At 45.2% G+C, this 19,942-nt stretch overlaps 1 protein-coding gene across 1 annotated transcript in view; it reads right to left on the reverse strand.

Annotated features, from left to right (window-relative positions):
- scn12aa (sodium channel, voltage gated, type XII, alpha a) overlaps positions 1 to 19,942 on the reverse strand; it is a 119,498-nt gene that overhangs the window by 72,989 nt on the left and 26,567 nt on the right. Inside the window, exons 3-8 of the mRNA XM_061733053.1 lie at positions 18,335 to 18,453; positions 17,845 to 17,934; positions 14,203 to 14,331; positions 12,362 to 12,453; positions 12,020 to 12,262; positions 11,278 to 11,341 (exon numbers count right to left, since the gene is read on the reverse strand). Coding sequence (XP_061589037.1) covers positions 11,278 to 11,341; positions 12,020 to 12,262; positions 12,362 to 12,453; positions 14,203 to 14,331; positions 17,845 to 17,934; positions 18,335 to 18,453 — 737 coding nt within the window. The remainder of the gene's footprint in view (positions 1 to 11,277; positions 11,342 to 12,019; positions 12,263 to 12,361; positions 12,454 to 14,202; positions 14,332 to 17,844; positions 17,935 to 18,334; positions 18,454 to 19,942) is intronic.

Genomic DNA, 19,942 nt, shown 5'->3' on the forward strand with positions numbered 1-19,942 from the left:
CATCCATCCATCCAACCATCCATCCATCCTCCATCCATCCATCCAACCATCCATCCATCCATCCAACCAACCATCCATCCATCCAACCAACCATCCATCCATCCTCCCATCCATCCATCCTCCATCCATCCAACCATCCATCCATCCTCCATCCATCCATCCAACCATCCATCCATCCATCCATCCATCCATCCTTCCATCCATCCATCCATCCATCCATCCATCCAACCATCCATCCATCCAACCATCCATCCATCCATCCATCCATCCATCCGAGATTGTGGAACTTGAAGGAGTCTGTTGAGGAGACGGTGCTATTGAGGATGGTGAGGGGCGGGAGTGGCGGTGGGTTTTTCCTGAAGTCCACCGTCAACTCCACAGTCTTGAGCGGGTTCAGCTCCAGGTTGTTCTGACTGCACCAGTGGACCAGCTGTTCCACCTCCCGTCTGTACGCGGACTCGTCACCTTCCCGGATCAGGCCGATGACGGTGGTGTCGTCCGCTACTTCAGGAGCTTCACAGACGAGTCCCCTGAGGTGCAGTCGTTGGTGTAGAGGGAGAAGAGCAGTGGCCCCCCCCTGGGGCGCCAGTGCTGATGGTGCGGGTGCTGGATGTGATGCTCCCCAGCCTCACCTGCTGCCTCCTGTCACTCAGGAAGCTGGTAATCCACTGACAGTTGGAGGCTGCACGGTGAGCTGGGTGAGCTTCTGGTGGAGGATTGCAGGAGCGATGGTGTTAAACGCCGAGCTGAAGTCCACGAACAGGATCCTCGCATAAGTCCCTGGGGTGTCGAGATGACGCAGGATGTGGTGCAGTCCGATGTTGGCTTCCACCAACCTGTTTGCCCGGAAGGCAAACTGCAGGGGGTGGAGCAGGGAGCCTGTGGTGTCCTTCAGGTGGCTCAACACCAGTCGCTCAAAGGTCTTCATGACCACAGACGTCAGGGCGACGGGTCTGTAGTCATTTAGACCTGTGATGGTGGGTTTCTTGGGGACTGGGATGATGGTGGAGCGTTTGAGGCATGAGGGACCTCACACAGCTCCAGGGACCGGTTGAAGATCCTTGTGAAGGTGGGAGCAGCTGCTCGGCGCAGGCTCTCAGGCAGGAGGGGGACACGCCGTCCGGGCCTGGAGCCTTCCTGATCTTCTGCCGCTGGATCAGCCGACACACCTCCTCCTCACAGATCCTGAGTGCAGGCAGGGTGTCGGGTGGGGGGAGGGGGGTAGACAGAGGTGGGGGGGGTTGGCTGTGGTGAGGTGTGAATATGCAGGCAGTGGGGGGGTAGGGGGGGGGGTGTAGGTGGAGCAGCTGGGGGAGGTGTGGGGGGTGATGGTGATGGTGGTACAGCAGGGGGGTGGGGGGTGATGATAGTGATGATGGTGAGCCGTTGGCCTGATCGTCGAACCAACAGTAAAAACTGTTGAGCTGGTTGGCGAGCCTGAGGCTGCCTGGAGGGCGTGGAGCTGGTCTTTTGAGCCCCATGATGTTCTGCAGGCCTCTCCACACAGAAGAGGGGTCAGGGTCGGCAGAGAGGCGACTCTCCAGTCTTTCTCCATAGGTTCGCTTCGCTTTCCTGATCTCCCTCGTCAGCATGTTCCTGGCCTGCCTGAACAGGGCTCGGTCACCGCTCCTGTAGGCCTCCTCCTTGGCTCGGCGCAGCTTCCTGAGGTTCGGTGTGAACCAGACCTTGCTGTTACTGTATGTGCAGAAGGTCTTGGTCTGCACACACATGTCCTCACAAAAGCTGATGTAAGATGTCACAGTTTCCGTAAGTTCATGCAGATCTGAGGCAGCAGATTCAAAAACACTCCAGTCCGTGCAGTCAAAGCAGGCCTGAAGCTCCAGTTTTGACTCTTCTGTCCACTTCTTCACAGTCCTCACTACAGGCTTAGAGGTTTTTAGTTTCTGCCTGTAGGTCGGGATCAGATGAACCAGACAGTGGTCAGAGTGTCCTAGCGCTGCGCGGGGAACAGAGCGGTATGCGTCCTTAATAACAGTGTAACAATGATCCAGAGTCTGCGTGTCCCTGGTTTGACAAGTAACATGTTGCCTTTATTTCGGAAGTTCGTGGGTGAAGTTTGCTCTGTTGAAATCCCCCAAAACAATGAACAGTGAGTTCGGGAGTTTTTTTAATTATAAATAATTAGCAACACTGGGGACAGCTAACCTGCTAGCTCGAAGGGTTCATGACAGCGTCAAGGCAATGGCTCTGCGTTGGTTTAACGCAGAACCTTAAATCAGGCTTTAGGGATGCCCAACCAGGAGAGCGACCAGGGGCCGGCCCAGGAATAATGTCTCCAGGTGGTAGTTGATCTGCATGGATCGGTGGGCCGCTGCTGCAGTTCAATATAGTGATTCCTATTTTCAATCATTATTCCAGCAGCTGTTCAGCTGTAATAAAGCAGTGGCAGTCTTCATTTCATTTCTACTTGTTAATCCATCGTTGTGCTTTAAAAAGCTGGAGTATATGGCTTTATGGAGACGTTATGCCCCACAAGGAGAGCAGAACTTAAGTTAATTTGGTAGACTAACAATTGATGCTAATATGTGACAAAATGAGATACATTAACAATTAGTTTATCTTATGTAACCATAGTGACACAGTCTGTCACCTCCATTAAAGCGCTTTGGCAAATATTTACATTTTCATAAGTATTATCTTTCAGGGCCTCACGTCAATGTCCTGCAGTTTGTGTACAGAGCAACAGAGAAACATCTGTCTTTTTCCTGGGTAGGGCTAAAGTGGTGGGTTTCCATGCTCACTTCAGTCAAGGGCAAAAGTTGAAAACATCCATACAGTCAGTAATAATCCGCAATACACAGTAGACTTAAGAAGCGAGAGGATAAGCATCAACAGTAGGAGCGACGAAGAACAGCCTGAACCGTGGGGCAAATCATTTGTCATAAACTTGTCGGTCAGGCTGAAAATGTCATTGGAATATGCACGGGTTGTGCAAGTGCGTGTGCTCTGTTGTGTCTGTGCCTGCTTGTGCGCATGTGTGCGACAGTGTGTGTCATCATAACGTATCCAAAGCTTTAATTTGGAAATCTACTCAGGGATTACTTGTTGGAATACACTCAAAAGATTAAGCATCCTCTATGTTTTACGTCCTTATCCTGACCTGCTTAATATCTTGCCCTTCTCCACAGCCAGCCTCAGAAAGTTACATCTGAAATGTCACAAATGATAAACGCTGCGACAGGCATTCGTGAGCAAACAGATAAGCAACCTTATGTTAACGTGTAACCTGCCAACCACGTCGTGAAGATCATCTGACTGGAAATAACTCCACCAACTGAGAACTGCGTATGTGGGCATGACGCAGCAATTTAAAAATCAAAAGGGACGCAAAAGGGATAATCCTCTCTATTACTTTTTGAAAGAGGCCATTAGACACAGAAAAAGAGCTCAGGGAGAGTTCATGTCAATAACTTTGCACTATTTAAGCTCCACAAATGGAAGACGAACAGAAAACGATGAATAAAAGATTTCCAGCATGCAGAGACGTGTAGGTGAGACAGCTGCTTAGGTCATATCAGTTGTCTGATTTTACTAACCTAGTATTTACAAGAGTTTAATGACATCATTTCCTCCCCACACACCCCCACCCCTCTCCCAAAATGTCCTCAAGCATATCCTCTTTTCACTCTGACTTCAACACAAATTACTGGATCAGATTTTACTTCTTGGGAGATTAAGTTTCTGCGATTTTGGAGGAGAGGTCCGTGAGTGAGATTAAAAACTACAGGGTGCCTGCTGTGTGGAGCATAACTATGGCCAGCCCGGCCTTGCAAGAGGACTTGTACTAGCTGTGTTTGCCTTGTGGTTGGCAGCGCTGCCTGAGGTTCCTGGTTTCAATCCGTGTCCTTCTGTCTGGATGTTTTCCTCATACTTGTGTGGGTTTGTCCAGCTACCAGGGCTTCCTCTGACAATAGCATACACTGGAAACACCAATTTCTAAGAAAGCTTTTTAAAAAGCCTTGTTTCAAGAAAACTATCCCCATTGCTTAAATAAGACAATTTTGATTTATGAGTATTAGACTCATTTCTAGAGGTTCGGTTTTTTTTTGTATACTTTAGTTAGACTGGCTGGACTGGTGGGTTGTGAGGCTGAGTGAATGTCTACAATAATCAGTCCAGTGATAGAATCCTGAAACGGCAACATGTCTGTAGGCTGTTTAATTATAATCCTAAACATGTTTTTTAAATCCTAACTCTAAACATTTATGAGTGAAAACAAGTGTGAACAGTCCATCCCTCTCCTCACCATAGCAACTGTGAACATTCTCATGCAGCAGGATGTGCATACTCGCATCACTGAATATGAGCTGCACCTGCTGCATTCGCATCACGGGGTCCAAACTCCAACTACATCGCTGACTGGTGATGATCACCGATTGGTGATCAAAAACCACGGCCGATCATGTGATTTCTGAATGATCAGGATCAGATGGAAATTATGCGATTTTTTCATTTGGGATTCCAGTCAGTCAGCGCTTCCATGCTAGACGCAGGATATGTCCCTCCTCTGTGTCCACTGTGAGAAACCAGGACACAGTTCTGTCCAATCATGCATAAGAACCTGGATGACATCATACACCACCTGGACTCCACCACCTGCTGCCTTGACAGGAGTGTTGGACATTACATGTCCTCAGAGCTTCTAGACTAGTTAATACATCTCTGCTTTCAGGTCTCGTTCCTCAACGCCTAAAAACAGCCGTCATTAGTAAGGGTGGAACAATATAACGTGCCACGAAATTTCGCGATACAAAAACGTCACGAAACGTGTTGTGGAGGTGGCGAACTGTATCGCGATATTGGGTTATTAATATTAATCTATTGTGTTCACTAGTAACGCGCATCCAACCACGCCTCGACCCGCGGACCAAAATCTTCCTCCGCTCAGAAGAAACTAGTACCGTTTTGGTCCCGATCACGGGACTCTTGCAGGGTTTTGAGCTCTGAACCTTTACTTATGTAAGGCTGGTGTAGAGTTAAGCCTTACCTTATTAAATTAAACCTTTTTGGGGTGGTAAGTAGGATAAACACGGGGAAACTTCTGCTGAGTTCCAGTGTACTTTAATGTCCCTCAACAGTGTAGGATTTTAGAACATCAACACAGCACCTAGTGCCGTACTGTGGCGTATCACTCCACCCAATCTAAAACAGACTAATCACTACAGATAAACTGACTAGTGTCATTATAGTCCCTGATTTACATCACAATATAAAGAATATATTTATAAAATAATCAACCCTGAATTACCAAAATAACTTTCTTAACAAAAATAAATCTCCTCTTACACTTATAAGGTGAGCATGAATCAATCTTTTTTATGATTTAAAATTGTATGTATTTATTTACTTTTATTTATTTATTTATTTTAGTTGTTAAATTTCTGGAAAAGAAAAAAGTCAAGTCATACATGAGAGAAACTATTCAGTTTGTGGCAAAATATTTTAACTTTAGTTCAGTTTGTGGAAAATGGTTGGCCTGGCTTTCTCTTTAAAACTTAAACAGTTATTAAGCATTACAAACTGTAACAATAGGGAAAACGCACAGCATTGTTTTGTATTTTGTTTCTTTCAAATAAAAGACAATTTTTTCCAGTCATATGTTCCTCATTCAAGGTTGTTAAAAAAATACTGCTATAATATCGTATCGTTATCGTGACCTCAATTTCGTGTATGGTACCGTATCGTGAGATTAGTGTATCGTTACAGCCCTATCATTAAGTACCTTTCCAATAAGAAGGTGATGAACAGCTGTAGGCCCATACCAAACCTCCCCTTTCTTAGTAAAATCATATAAAAATCTGTTTTTCAGCAGCTGTGTAACCTCCTGACCCTAAATAACAGTTTTGATGTCTTCAAGTCAGGATTCTGGCCACATCACAGCACTGAGACAGCTCTAGTAAAGGTCCTTAATGAAACCCACTCCAATACTGATGCTGGCAACGTTTCAGTCTTGGTCTCACTGGATCTCAGCGCTGCATTAGACACAGTCCCCCAGAACATCTGGATAGAGCGGCTGAATAACTGGCTGGGACTTTCTGGCACAGCACTGGCCTTGTTGGAGTCCAATCTGAAGGACAGAAACTATTCTGTGTCTTCAGCAAACTACAAATCAGAGCTAACAACAATAGGATGTGGAGTTCCTCAAGGTTCAATTCTTGGGCTTTTGTTGTTTAACATCAATACGCTCCCACTCGCTTGAAATAACTGTACTAATCCATATAGCCATCTCACCAGGAGACTATAATCCAATTCAAACACTGATCAAATACATTGATCCAATTAAATAGTGGATGTGCCAGAATTTTCTTCAGTTAAATGAAGATAGAACAGAAACAACGGTGGTTGGAGCCGAGGAAGAAAGATTAAACGTCAGCACTCTTTAGCTTCAAGAAGTAAAGATAAAAACAAATAGCCAAGCCAGAAATCTGGGAATGGTTCTGGACTCAGACTTGGACTCTAACAGACACATGAAGACAGTAGTGAAGTCTGTTATCACCTGGAGGACATGTGGAGGACTAAAGGACTGGTGTCTCAGCAGGACTTGGAAAAACTTCATCACTAAGACCAGAGTCCTCACTAAGACCAGAGTCCTCACTGAGACCAGAGTCCTCACTGAGACCAGAGTCCTCACTGAGACCAGAGTCCTCACTGAGACCAGAGTCCTCACTAAGACCAGAGTCCTCACTAAGACCAGTAGACCAGAACGTACATTTCTTTGTAGAAAGGCGCTTTATGAAAATAAGTCAATTTACTTTTAGTTTAAAGCACAGTCTTGAACATCCAATATGGCTATATGACGTACCGCTCAGCGCTCGATGGGGCGGATATATATGTCTATGGGTCGGAGGATGAGGCGTAGCTAAGCAGTTAGTAGCTGGTTGAAGTTCTGCGTTGGCTAAGCACCCGCTAAAACAATGTTTGAAACAGGAGGTCCAGTTGCAAAGCTTGGCCAGCAGCTCCGTAGCTGTTCTGGCATGAACAGGTCTGAAGGGCTCGGAGGCCTGGTGGATCATTTCAGGACCTTCCAGCTTTAGTGACCCACAACGCTGCTGGCAGCATGTCCAGCAACTGCAAACTCACACTTGCAATGAGGACGACTGGTCACATTTGACTAGAATGAATGTAAAATAAAATTAACTGGCATCATAGGTTAGCGTAAGCTAAGTCAGCCAAGCTCAAATGGCTAACGGGGGCCGAGTTATGGTGGCCGTGCTCCAGATGGCTTATTCCATCCAATTGCAACATTATGCTGCAAAGTATTTTCAATTTCAATGCAATTTTATTTACCGTATATAGCGTCCATTATAACGGAAGTTTTTGCTAGGTAGGGCTGGGTGATACAGCCTTTTATTAATATATCAATATTTTTAGGCCGTGTCACGATATATATCTCTATATTTTGCCTTAACCTTTAATTAACACTTTGATGCCTACAATCACACCAGTATGATGATTCTATATGTCTACATTAAAACATTCATATTGCATTAATATATGCTAATTTTAACTACCTTCCATGCAAAAAGGGGGAATGAGTCAAATTTACCAAAACTGTATTTATTAAACAGTTACTAAGCAGTGAGTGGCACAAACATAAAAAGTGTAATTTCAAAACAGAAAGTGCACGTTGCATCTCTCTGACTCCCCGTCTGAAGAACATCTGCTAAGAACATGTTCTGGTCCCGGTTTTACCCGGTTTTGTCAAGCCTTTGTCAGGCTGATGTGGTGAGGACCCAGATGCAGGAGAGAGAGGGAGGCCGGAGGCAGGAGTTCACCAAAAAAAACAAGGATTTATTCCACAAAAAGAGAGCAAAAAAACAAAAACGCTGCTTGGCAGGAAGCACAGTACGGACCGACAGGGAAAGAGGGAATGACAAGACCAGATATACTCAGGGGATAACGAGACACAACGAGACACAGGTGCAGACAATCAGGGCAGATGGGACACAGGTGGGGCAGAACAGAAACTCAAAGACTGGGGGAGGGAAGTGTCAAACCCTGACATAACCCCCCCCTCAAGGGACAGATCCCAGATGTCCCCATGGACAGATCACCCAGGGCGGGTGGAGAGGGCCTGGAGGAGGGCCCAGGCCAACACACGGCCAAAGTTCCGGGGGACGCGATTCCTCCTCGTCCGGGGAGTCCAGCTCGTCAGGGTGCCGCCAACCCGGGATTGTGAGCTCTGCCTCCCGGTACATGATTTCCCAGAAGGCGAGGCTCTCTTCCGCTGGGTCCATACTGGTCGGTCCGTTCTGTCAGGCTGGTGTGGTGAGGACCCAGATGCAGGAGAGAGAGGGAGGCCGGAGGCAGGAGTTCTCAAAAAACAAGGATTTATTCCACAAAAGTAGGGCAAAAAAACAAAAAACAAAAGCGCTGCTTGGCAGGATAAAAACTAATAGAAACAGGGATCAAAACCTGGAGCAACAACAGGAACCATGGAGGGAAGCACAGTATGGACCGACAGGGAACAATGGAAAGACCAGACCAGATATACACAGGGGATAAAGAGACACAGGTGCAGACAATCGGGGCAGATGGGACACAGGCGGGGAAAAACAGAAACTGAAAGACTGGGGGAGGGAAGTGTCAAACCCTGACAGGTTTTACCTGGTTTTACCAGGTTGTACCTGGTTTTACCTGGATTACCAGGATGAGCTGGTTTTACCTGGTTTTACCAGGTTGTACCTGGTTTCACCTGGTTTTACCAGGGTGAGCTGGTTTTACCAGGTTTTACCAGGATGAGCTGGTTTCACCTGGTTTTACCAGGATGAGCTGGTTTTACCAGGTTTTACCAGGATGAGCTGCTCTGAGCAGGACGGCCTTTACAGCACCTTTATATTAAGAATAATTGTAGGTGTAGGGACTGCAATGTTTCATCCTCTCCTCCTTTACTTTGCATCACTTTCACTTACTTTTAGCAATATGACGTCATATAGTCTTGTTTGACTTTGTTTTGATGATAGTGATTGATTTCATGTGGCCACATTTAAGCAACACTAGGTGATGTTTCTCAGCTCTAAAAGGCTCGGCAGCGCTGACGCGTGTCGTACTGAGCGGATAGTTGGAGCTGCATCAGCGCGGCGTGTGAGGAGAAAACATCCCCTCCCGTCTTTACTAAACCGTCCCAGTTTGCTTTGAAAAGAGTCCGTCGCGTCGACGGCGCAAACAGGCCGAGTTTGGGAAAGTTAAAGTTAAATTAAAGTTAAGTTAAAGTTAAAGCGGGGTGGAACTGACCGGCGGACCGGACAGCAGCGCCGACACCAGCTGCTGGTCGGGGGCGTATGATGATACACGCCAGCACGTGACTGACGTATCTAACAGGGTGCGCTTGTTTTATGTCTCAGAGAAGGAGAGACGAGACGAGAGAGTGAGAAAAGCCTGTCATTTAATGCCCGCGGCTAAAAGCAAATACGTGACAATGCATACTCGAATATTCACGATATAGTCATTTTGTACATCGCACAGAGTAGAAGCCGCGATACATCGACTATAGTCGATATATCGCCCAGCCCTGTCTCTAGGATCTTTCCAGAGACCAGAACATAAACCCCCGAGCAATTATTATATAAACAATGGCAGGTAAAAACTCCCCTAGTGGGAGAAAAGCCTTAATCCAAACAGTGGCAAGAAAAAGTCCCCTTTAGGAGGAAGAAACCTGGACCAGGACCTGGATCATAAGGGGGTAGAAACCTGGACCAGGACCTGGTTCATAAGGAGAAACCTGGACCATAAGGGGGACCCTCCTGCCGGAGACCAGACTGGGCAGAGCAGGAAAAGAGAGAACAGACAGAGAGAAGGAAGAACAGAGAAAGGAGAGACAGACATAATGGCTAAGTACTGCACTGCAGAAATAAGTATCTCTGCAGAGCACTACTAACTAACTCTGCAGAAACCTCTGGGTTAGGGGTTGTTCCAGGCCCTTATAGTCTGCCAGTTACCCCAGGGAGATTAACGTTCAGCTTACGTTTCCACATCTATGTTAAATCTCTGAACAAAGAATTTAGAAACAATGAACATATACCATAATCTCCTGACTGTTACCGGTGGTTAGGCTCGTGCAAACATTGTGTTTGTAACCAAGAAACTGGTCGATAGCACTCATTCTTGTATGTTCCAGACAAAAAAGAAGCACATTTCCCCAAATCTTCCAATCCCCAGAGACAGGTGGCAGCACACACTCATGTACTTTTGAAGTGATTGGCAAGAAAAAGAATATTTAAAAAACACATTTTTGTTTTTAAATGCCATATATATTTACCAGAGAGAGAACCTCAAAGTGACACTGAACATGTCCGAATGTGTTAGGAAATAAAAGCGCATCAACACCAGTGTTTCCTGCATGAGCTTAAAATCACTGCCATTTTTATTTTCTATCATCCATTATCTTTTATTAACAAGCGCACCTAATGGAGGCCATTTGTTGAAGCTGCAGGATTTCAGATTCACGCAGATGGGATGTTTAGCTCACTATAACCCTTGAACTGAGCCTGGCACGGGGAAAGTCATCCTGTTGTGCTGGTTTCAAAAGCATTTGGATTTACAGGATTATTCAGTGCGTAGGCCGAGTAGCAATATTTGGATGCTTTCACACTGTGCCTTTGATTAGGAGCAACGTCCATCACTCCACAGGAAAGATGCAGTCGTTCATTTACATTTACTGTCACCCCACGAGGGACAGCTGGACTAACAGGAAAGTGAGGTTTAATTCTGTGTTTGGTAAATAAATATCAGCCATTGTTTTACGTTGGCTCTCTTAAACACTAAAGTGACCTGATCAGCGGGTGAATGCTTTGGTACAGCATTCTTCTGTGAAGTAGGAGTGAATATCAGTGTGACATGACCAGACTCAGGTTCACCTAATCATGTTATAGTGCTTTTGAGATGATGAAATCTCCAAAGACCCCTCTCTCCAGCTGGCAACTCCGTGTTTTCTGAGTAAAGGGTTCCAGCGGAGCCCGGGCGATTATCCTCACCACATGTCGTCTTGTGTGCAGCCTCTCTCATGCCACATCTATCCCTCCCATAACATTATTCTTCTATACATTATGTCTCTAAGTCTCACGTACAATATTTTTAGCCGGGAGGATATCGCTGACTGCTGCACGAGTTTCCTCTAGTCCTGCTGACCTCAGCGCTCACGCTGCCGTGACCTACGGCAGGCACGGCTTCCAAAGGCAGTGGACGGTCCACATTTTTGCATTACGTAACAGTTTCTAGATGATTAACAAGCAGCCAGCAGAGCAAACGTCCACTTACCCTGCATCATTTCCGTATCCACATATTAAGGCATCCTTTGATCCTTCAACTTTGTAAAAATTATCTAAAAGAGAAAGAACAGCAGATTAGACGACATGGACTGTGTTTCCATGCATCAATAACCTTTTTAAAACCCCAATATTGGAAATAACCCGAATTTGCACGGCCATGTAAACACCAATAACCCCTTTGAATAACCAGAATTTGCTCATATTTGAGTTTGTAAAAACCCCAATATGAGCCCTGGGTTACTATTTTAAAACCCCGATATTGGGTCATGTAAACACCAAACGGAATATCCCCATCAAACGGAACAGGAATTAGTTTCTTATAAACACGGAGAAACCAAGACCAGGAGGAGACTAATCACTTCATAAATGTAATGAAGGATATGAACATTTCTGCATTTGTAGACGGTAGAAAGTACCGGGATAGAAGATTTACAAGAAGGTGAGAGAAAAGTTGCGCGAAGCAGCATTTGTTTTGAATTTGGATACAGGAAGAAGAAGCAGAAATGACGGGAATTGCGTCATCACGTTCTCCGTGCGTCGCTGGTTTGATCCAGATATCCTAATGATTAATTACCATGTATACAGGGATAACCCTGTTTGTTCACGCATGGAAACACATTATTCCTAATGTTTCAGTCACCGGAATATTAGCAATAACCCGAATGTTGACTGCATGTAAACGTAGTCATGGATTGTGTAAGTTCTTCCGTAACTGTTGTCTGCCGGCTGACCTTCACTGCTGAGGAAGTCTGCAGGCGAGCTCCAGGTGCGGTTGTTGCAGATGAAGGATGTGTTGGGGCTGTACGAGGAGTTGATGCAGTGGCCCAGGCTGCGGATGCACTTCTGCCGCAGGAGCCCCATGAAGAGCTGCAGGCCGATCAGGGCGAACACGCTGAGGCAGAACACCGTCAGGATCATCACGTCGGCCAGTTTCTTCACAGACTGGATCAGAGCACCGACTATGGTCTTCAGACCTCCACGGAGGAAAAGAGGCACAACAAAAACTGCTGATTACATGCTGTTTTTATGCCATTTCAATTGAATGGAGGGGAACGGTCAGACGGTTGTCTTACCCGGAATGACTGAGATGGTTTTCAGTGCTCGTAGTACTCTGAAGGTTCGTAATGCAGAGACATTTCCCAGGTCAACAAATTCAGTGACGTAACTGAAATTTAAAGAAAGAGCAGGTCAAATCCTGAAATATTGAAACAGCGTATATGGATGCATGACTGGGGAGTGCAGCCTCGTCAACAGCTCGGTTACACCAGCAGAGAGTCTTCAGGAGCTCCGTCTTTTAGGAATATTAGGCACTAATCATTCAAAAAGGATTTTTCCTTTTTACAAAATTAAGTTCACGGGACACAAGTGAGCACGACTCTGACATATGGTGATACATATTCAGCAACCTCAGATGGGTTTTATTCATCCAGCTGTTGAACATTAATCCAAAAGTAACTCATCTCTCAACACTTGGATCGGTGCATTTTTGCTAAAAAATCTGCCTCCTGTTGCTAAATCAAACGCTTTTCACATGTCAATATTAACATGTTTCACTGTCGTACAATATCCTGTTGGGTATCTGCGGACGAGGAATTAGCTGACTCAGAAGTAGATGAACAGCTGAAGGTAATGACAGCTCTCAGTGGTTCTGTCTCCCTGTTTTCAAACAAAGCAAATGCCTCATCAGGATGATTGGTCTGAAACCAGTCAGTAACATGGAGAGGTCATCCGTCTAATCTGCCGTCGGCGTCACGGCTGCTGAGTCAGCTAGACCTGTAACCTGGAGTGAAGGCTTACTGCTCCAGGTTATTCAGAGAGTAAATCACTGTCTTCACGCATATTCACCACCTAAACCGCATGCAAAAACCGTAAGTTAGATGTTTTTCTGGCAGTTTCGGCCATGGCAAAGTGATAGTCTAATCCCAGTCCTAATCCCCCCCTAGTCCTACTTTTCAGCACTACCCCTACATTTTGCACGTTCCCGTGAGGGTAGTGGTGTCCCAATTCCTCTTTGCATGTAGGGGGAGTGCACATATCTAGGGTAGTGAGTATGAATCTAGCCCTACGGAGGGAGGGCTTTCAGATGCTGACTTCACGGCCGAGGGCTAGAAAAATTCCCCAGAATGCTTTACGTCATCATTTGCGGAAGGAATCAAAGGAAAAAACATGGCGGACATTTCTTATTTTTTAGTGAATAAAATCAATATTTTGAGTTAGTTTCTGCATAAAAATGCATTTTGATTACATTTCTAGCGAGAAATATATATTTTACTTTCATAATATTCACTCAGTGAATGTACATAATCACTCGCTTGATCGTTTTTTCAGATCACGCCAGAATAAAGGCTGATTTATGGTTCCGCGTTACACCAAAGCAGAGCCTAGGGCGTAGGTTACGCGTCGCCGCGTAACCTACGCCGTAGGCTCTGCGTCAATTTAACGCGGAACCATAAATCAGCTCCCGAGCCGGCAGCTCTAGTTATCCCCTGAAAACATCGGATCAAATTTCTTAACAGTTTATTTGGATAAACTGAGGCCAGGTTGGGGATCTTAACGGTTACTTTTACGCCTGAAAAAATCTTAAAACTTAATAAAGTGGCATATTAACAGCGCTACAGCTGAAATTTAAACAGCTTCTAGCTCTCAGCTTCCTGATATGGTGTGACGTTTGTGCAAACGTAACTACGCAGTCGCTTACGTACCCGAACCTAAACCACACAGTGACGTAGCAAGCAACATTTAGGGGTGGTGCTGAAAAGTAGGGGGAGTATTGGGACTGGGCCCTGGGAACATTACAAGGGCCCTACGCCTGTGGCTTAGTTTTTAGGGCTAGCGGTAGAAAGTAGGGGTGTATTGGGATTGGCCTTAAAGATATGGATTATCACTGTGGTGATTACATGAGATGTTTACTTACGCCATGACGATGACTATGAAGTCCAGCCAGTTCCATGGGTCCCTCAAGAATGTGAATGGCACTATGCAGAAGCCTCTTGCTAATATCTTTATTGCTGACTCAAAAGTATAAATGCCAGTGAATGTGTACCTGGAAAAGATTATAAGATAAGAGATGAGGATTACGCGGCATGAGAGCCGAATGCAGCCATGAAATGAGTCACAATATCGACAGTGACGGCCAATGTGAGAGCAAACACAGAAACATAATCGTGAATATTGTGCGCGAGATACGAAGCAACATGCTGAGAGCTTTGAAAACAACACGATGAAAACATCAATCACTTTGAATATTATTAATATAATATTGGTAGTGTTTGGCAAAGCAATAGTGATCTTAGTGTGAGGTCTTAGATTGACCAGATTTAATGGGCAGTTTATGCTTCTGCATCAAAATGACACAGCATTTATGGCTTAGCTGCACCCAGAGCTACGGTGGCCGATGCAGCTCAGGGTGCAGCTCAGGGTGTAGCTCAGGGTGTAGCTTTGTACGGTGGCCGAGACCCGCCACTACTGAAAATAAAAGAAACGCTGCAAATAAAAAGAAACACCGCTGCAAATAAAATAAACGCTTTGCAAATAAAAGAAACGCTGCAAATATAAAGAAACACCGCTGCAAATAAAAGAAACGCTGCAAATAAAAGAAACGCTGCAAATAAAAACAAATGCCGCTGCAAATAAAAGAAACACTGCAAATATAAAGAAACGCCGCTGCAAATAAAAAAAAAACGATGCAAATAAAAAAGCCACAACAGAAGTGAATTACCGGGGACTATTTTTGCCGATGCACCGGTGTTTTTTACGAGAGAGGAGAAGAAGAAGACGAAGAGGATGTAAGTGAAAAGGAAGAAATAAGAAGAGCGAGGAATAAGAAGAACAACGAACAAGAAGATAAGTGAAAAGGTTAGTGTTCAACATCGCTACGTGTCATTTTGAATGTGCAACACCGCACAGCGGGGTTTCTTTATATTTGCAGCGTTTCTTTTATTTGCAGCGGCGTTTCTTTTAATTTGCTAAGCGTTTCTTTTATTTGCAGCGGCGTTTGTTTCTGTTTGCAGCTTTACTTTTATTTTCAGCAATGGCGGGTCTCGGCCACCGTACAAAGCTACACCCTGAGCTGCACCCTGAGCTGCACCCTGAGCTACACCCTGAGCTGCACCCTGAGCTGCACCCTGAGCTGCACCCTGAGCTGCACCCTGAGCTACACCCTGAGCTAGACCCTGAGCTGCACCCTGAGCTAGACCCTGAGCTACACCCTGAGCTACACCCTGAGCTACACCCTGAGCTGCACCCTGAGCTGCACCCTGAGCTACACCCTGAGCTGCACCCTGAGCTACACCCTGAGCTACACCCTGAGCTACACCCTGAGCTGCACCCTGAGCTGCACCCTGAGCTGCACCCTGAGCTACACCCTGAGCTACACCCTGAGCTACACCCTGAGCTGCACCCTGAGCTGCACCCTGAGCTACACCCTGAGCTGCACCCTGAGCTACACCCTGAGCTACACCCTGAGCTGCACCCTGAGCTGCATCCTGAGCTACACCCTGAGCTAGACCCTGAGCTGCACCTTGATGCACCTCCTCAGAACTGCATGTCAAATTGATGCGGACAGAAACAGGTGTGATTGATACACTTGATCGCAATGCATTCCCTTTTGCATGTAAATATTTCAGGCTAATACTTCTTATCCGTAGTAACTGTTTCTTTCCGTTAATTCCGTTATAGTGTCTGAGCCACATATAGACCAAACAGAAGGAAGCTCAGACCTGCAGACTACAGCGCTGAACAAAAGCCCCAGCCCCATAAGTGTGAGTCTTGTGTTTCTGTGACACGCTTAGACTCCAGGTAGCTAACGTATGGAGCTAGAACAGTCTCAAGAGTCCCAAACGCACAGGCCCATTCACAAACGCACAGGACAAGAGTCACAAATGCACAGGACGTTTCACACGTCCGTAGGACAAATACACAAATGTTTTTCTGATGCACACACAAATATAACCTGATTCACAAACGGTTTGTGGTCCGTGGAATTCTCTGCATTTGTGTGTGAATTTTGAGACTCCCCTGACTTGCCTCAATCCACAAATGTCTTTTTTTTAAACACAGAATGATCTGCAACCAACCAGATATTTTCCCTGTTTCAGCCAATCATAAGAACGCCCCCAACATGAGGGACAATATACTCATAAGCCAATCACATTAAGCCATTCAAACCACTACATGCATGTGAATTTCAGTCAGTTCAACATGGCTTCCAGCAAGGACAGGGAGCGATGAATCAAACATCTAATTTACCATGTTTGGCTACTTAATCCCCTTGTTCTCTAGAAGTGTTTAGTTACATTTGTGTATTTTGTCCTACGGACGTGTGAAACTTCCTGTGCATTTGCAAATCATCCCGTGGATTTGTGACTCTTGTCCTGTGCATTTGTGAATCGGCGTGTGCATTTGTGACTATTGAGAATGTATTTTAGCATTTACTTTCTTAGTGGTTTTAGGTCGTGGAGTCAGTCCCCTGACTTGCTTCCACCCTCACCTGTGGGGCGTGGGCACCTTTTGAAATGATTGTGGGGGTACTAAAAGAACAGGAAACGTTAAATCATGTGAAGTTGTGAGGGAAAGGCCGGCTGATTGTACTCCGTCTGTTTGTGATCACACTAAGTGGTCCTGTGGCTCGTGGCCTGAGGCTTGCAGCAGTCCCAGCAGAGCTCAGCGGTGGCGGCCCCCGTTACAGATGCCGTCTACTCCTCCCGTCCATGAGCAACATGGCACTGCACGGTACAAAGCTGAAAGATGCCTCACAAGCGCAGTTATATTTGGTGGTTCAGACGCCAGACTATGACATCAATTTCAGAAAAACTTGTTTTGGTTTTGTCTCCGTACTATGTCCCCTTTGATTTAGCTACAGTTGGAGCCCGGATTGTGAGGTTACCTTTAAACTTGTTTTTGTCCTTACTAAAACTGTCACATGCTTTTTTAACAGATGTCACAATGCCCCTTCCTGATCTACTCAGGGTGTTGGACTGTTCTGGTGACGTCTGTCCACTGTAATGTCAGGAATCAATCACACGTTATCACTTCCACCAGTCTACTGTCTACTGTTCACTGTCCTTATTTGGTCAGTTCCTGTCAGGTTTCTCCAATAAAAAGCATAATGCAGTAGGAGGACCTTTGGGGAAACATTCTTGTTCTCTCCCCTTCTGCAGAAGTGCGTTAAAACCATTCCAGCCAGTCTTTGTGTTTTCCTTTGGTTACAAAATTGTTTAATGCTGTTTTAGACCTAACAGGATGCATGTGGGTTCTGAGGTTTTCTTGCCACTGCGCAGCGGCACATGCTCGTCTCACATCGGGCAGCGACTCACTTGAGGTCAAGACAGTCCCACTGATGAGCAGCTTTACCATGCAGAGCACAGGCTTTCTGCAGCATGCAAATGGGCTTTCTGGGTGTTGTGTCCGTTTCCATGCAGCATATACTTACCTGACAACTACTTCTTCAGTATTCACTGATAAAGCAACACACCCCAGCAAACTCCACTTTAGAACACATGTAGGGCAGTTTAGGATCAGACAAAAGCTTAAAGACTGAGGTGATGCGTCTACTTACTCCAGGTATTTGGTCCATGTTGGCGGATCAGACATGGCCATGAAGAAACAGTTGGTCAGAATCGTGAACATTATGAAATAGCTAAACAATGTGGAAAGGGTTAAGAAAAATGCACTGACACAGTAATGTACGGTTTTACAAAGAATCGTTTGTAATACCCTGGCAACATATCCAAACAAGTTAAGCAATACTTGTAATCTTTCTATACTTATAATCCATGGCTTTATTACTACAGGAAATGTAGACCAAAGAGAGTGTAAGTATTTCAATTTAACACAAACTTATGGCCATCAGAGAGAATCGATAACAGGTTGCTTCACAAGTGTTTTACAAAGTTCATGTGCAACAGTCTTACAGTCGTTGCTTTCTAATCTATTTTAGCATAAACTAATCCTGACCTTTGACAACATGTATGCCCTTCATAAAGATGCATGTAAAGAATATGTTCAACACAACATAAACCCACGCACGCGACAATCAGAAAGGATATGAATGGACTAACACCTTTACGGCAATGGATCTGATGAAGTGAAAAGGACTAATGATGTAAAGTGCAGATGTGGCACTGAATCTGAAGATGGCCTTCCCTTTGTTAAGTACTATAAAAGTCTGCAAAGGAAGCAAAAAGAGAACAATCGTTAGTCAAACATCCTCCTGCAGAGTATAAACGCGTCTTGCAGGAGGCTCAACAGCCGCTCTGAGCAGCTGTTGGCTTGTTGTCTTTTCTGAGCAGGGATGACAACAGAACTGCAGCGTGGCGTCGGCCGTCTACCATCTGTGTAACTTCCTGCTGGGCAGCCCGCAAGGCCAGTTGTGATAATGGAGGCTGAATGTTTCCCCAACAGATGTGTCATTTATTTCATTTTTTTTCCCCGTCTTTGGATAATCCTCCCATCCAGCAGCGCATCACATGCCAAAACAAAGAGACCCTGAGAATGGCTGCCATGTCCCTTTTTCATCTCTCCATTAATGGGTGGCGCTCTGATCTACCGGCTCTGCAAATCAAAACTTGCTAATCCTATTTCTGCATCCACCAGGGATCTGAAGAGATGCTGTCACACTGTCCATGTTTCAGCAGGCCGGGGACATAATCCATGTCATTTTAACATGCAGGAAAACGTATTGAAATGTCAGGAAAGAAATGTGTCAAAAATGTCCTCACAGTATTATCTTGTTTTCTAGACTTTTGATTGCAGAATAAAAGGGTTTTCAGCCTTCTGCAGGGCTGTTTCTGACTCGTTCAGCTGATTTACCCAGAAGGCTTTGCACTCACTACTGTTTTTAGTGTTAGACCAGTAACTTCAAATGATAATTAAAAAAAGAAATGGTTTTGTTTTCCATCCTCTAAAATTCCTTATGACTAAGACGAACTATCATCCACTAAGCCGTCACCAAACACACAGACTACGTTTCCATGCATCAATAACCCTTTTAAAACCTGAATATTAGCAATAACCCGGTTTTGCACGGCCATGTAAACACCAATAATCCTTTGATAACCAGAATTTGCTCATATTCTGGTTTTTAAAAACCCCAATATGAGCCCTGGGTTACTCCTTTTAAAACCTGAATATTGGGTCATGTAAACGCCTAACGGAATATCCCCATCAAACGGAACAGGAATTTGTTTTCTGCTCATGCTCTGTTCACAAGGAATCCTGGTCTTTTGAGTCCAGGAAGTTCTTATAAACACGGAGAAACACAAGACCAGGAGAAGACTAATCACTTCATAAATGTAATGAAGGATATGAACATTTCTGCATTTGTAGACGGTAGAAAGTACCGGATAGGATTTACAAAAAGGTGAGCGAAAAGTTGTGCAAAGCAGCATTTGTAGGAACGCCAGACCAGATCCAGCTCCGCTAGAAGACGCTGGAAAAGGAAAACTACAGGACAGAGAAACAAAACGGTACCAGCAGGTCCGATTATCCGCCGTGCTGCTGCTGTTATTGTTGTTGTTTTGAATTTGGATACAGGAAGAAGAAGCAGAAATGAGGGGAATTGCGTCATCACGTTCTCCGTGCGTCGCTGGTTTGATGGAGATATCCCAAATGATTACAATTACCATGTAAACAGGGATAACCCTGTTAGCTCACGC

Source organism: Cololabis saira, chromosome 10 (assembly GCF_033807715.1).
Source record: "Cololabis saira isolate AMF1-May2022 chromosome 10, fColSai1.1, whole genome shotgun sequence".
Taxonomy (NCBI): domain Eukaryota; kingdom Metazoa; phylum Chordata; class Actinopteri; order Beloniformes; family Belonidae; genus Cololabis; species Cololabis saira.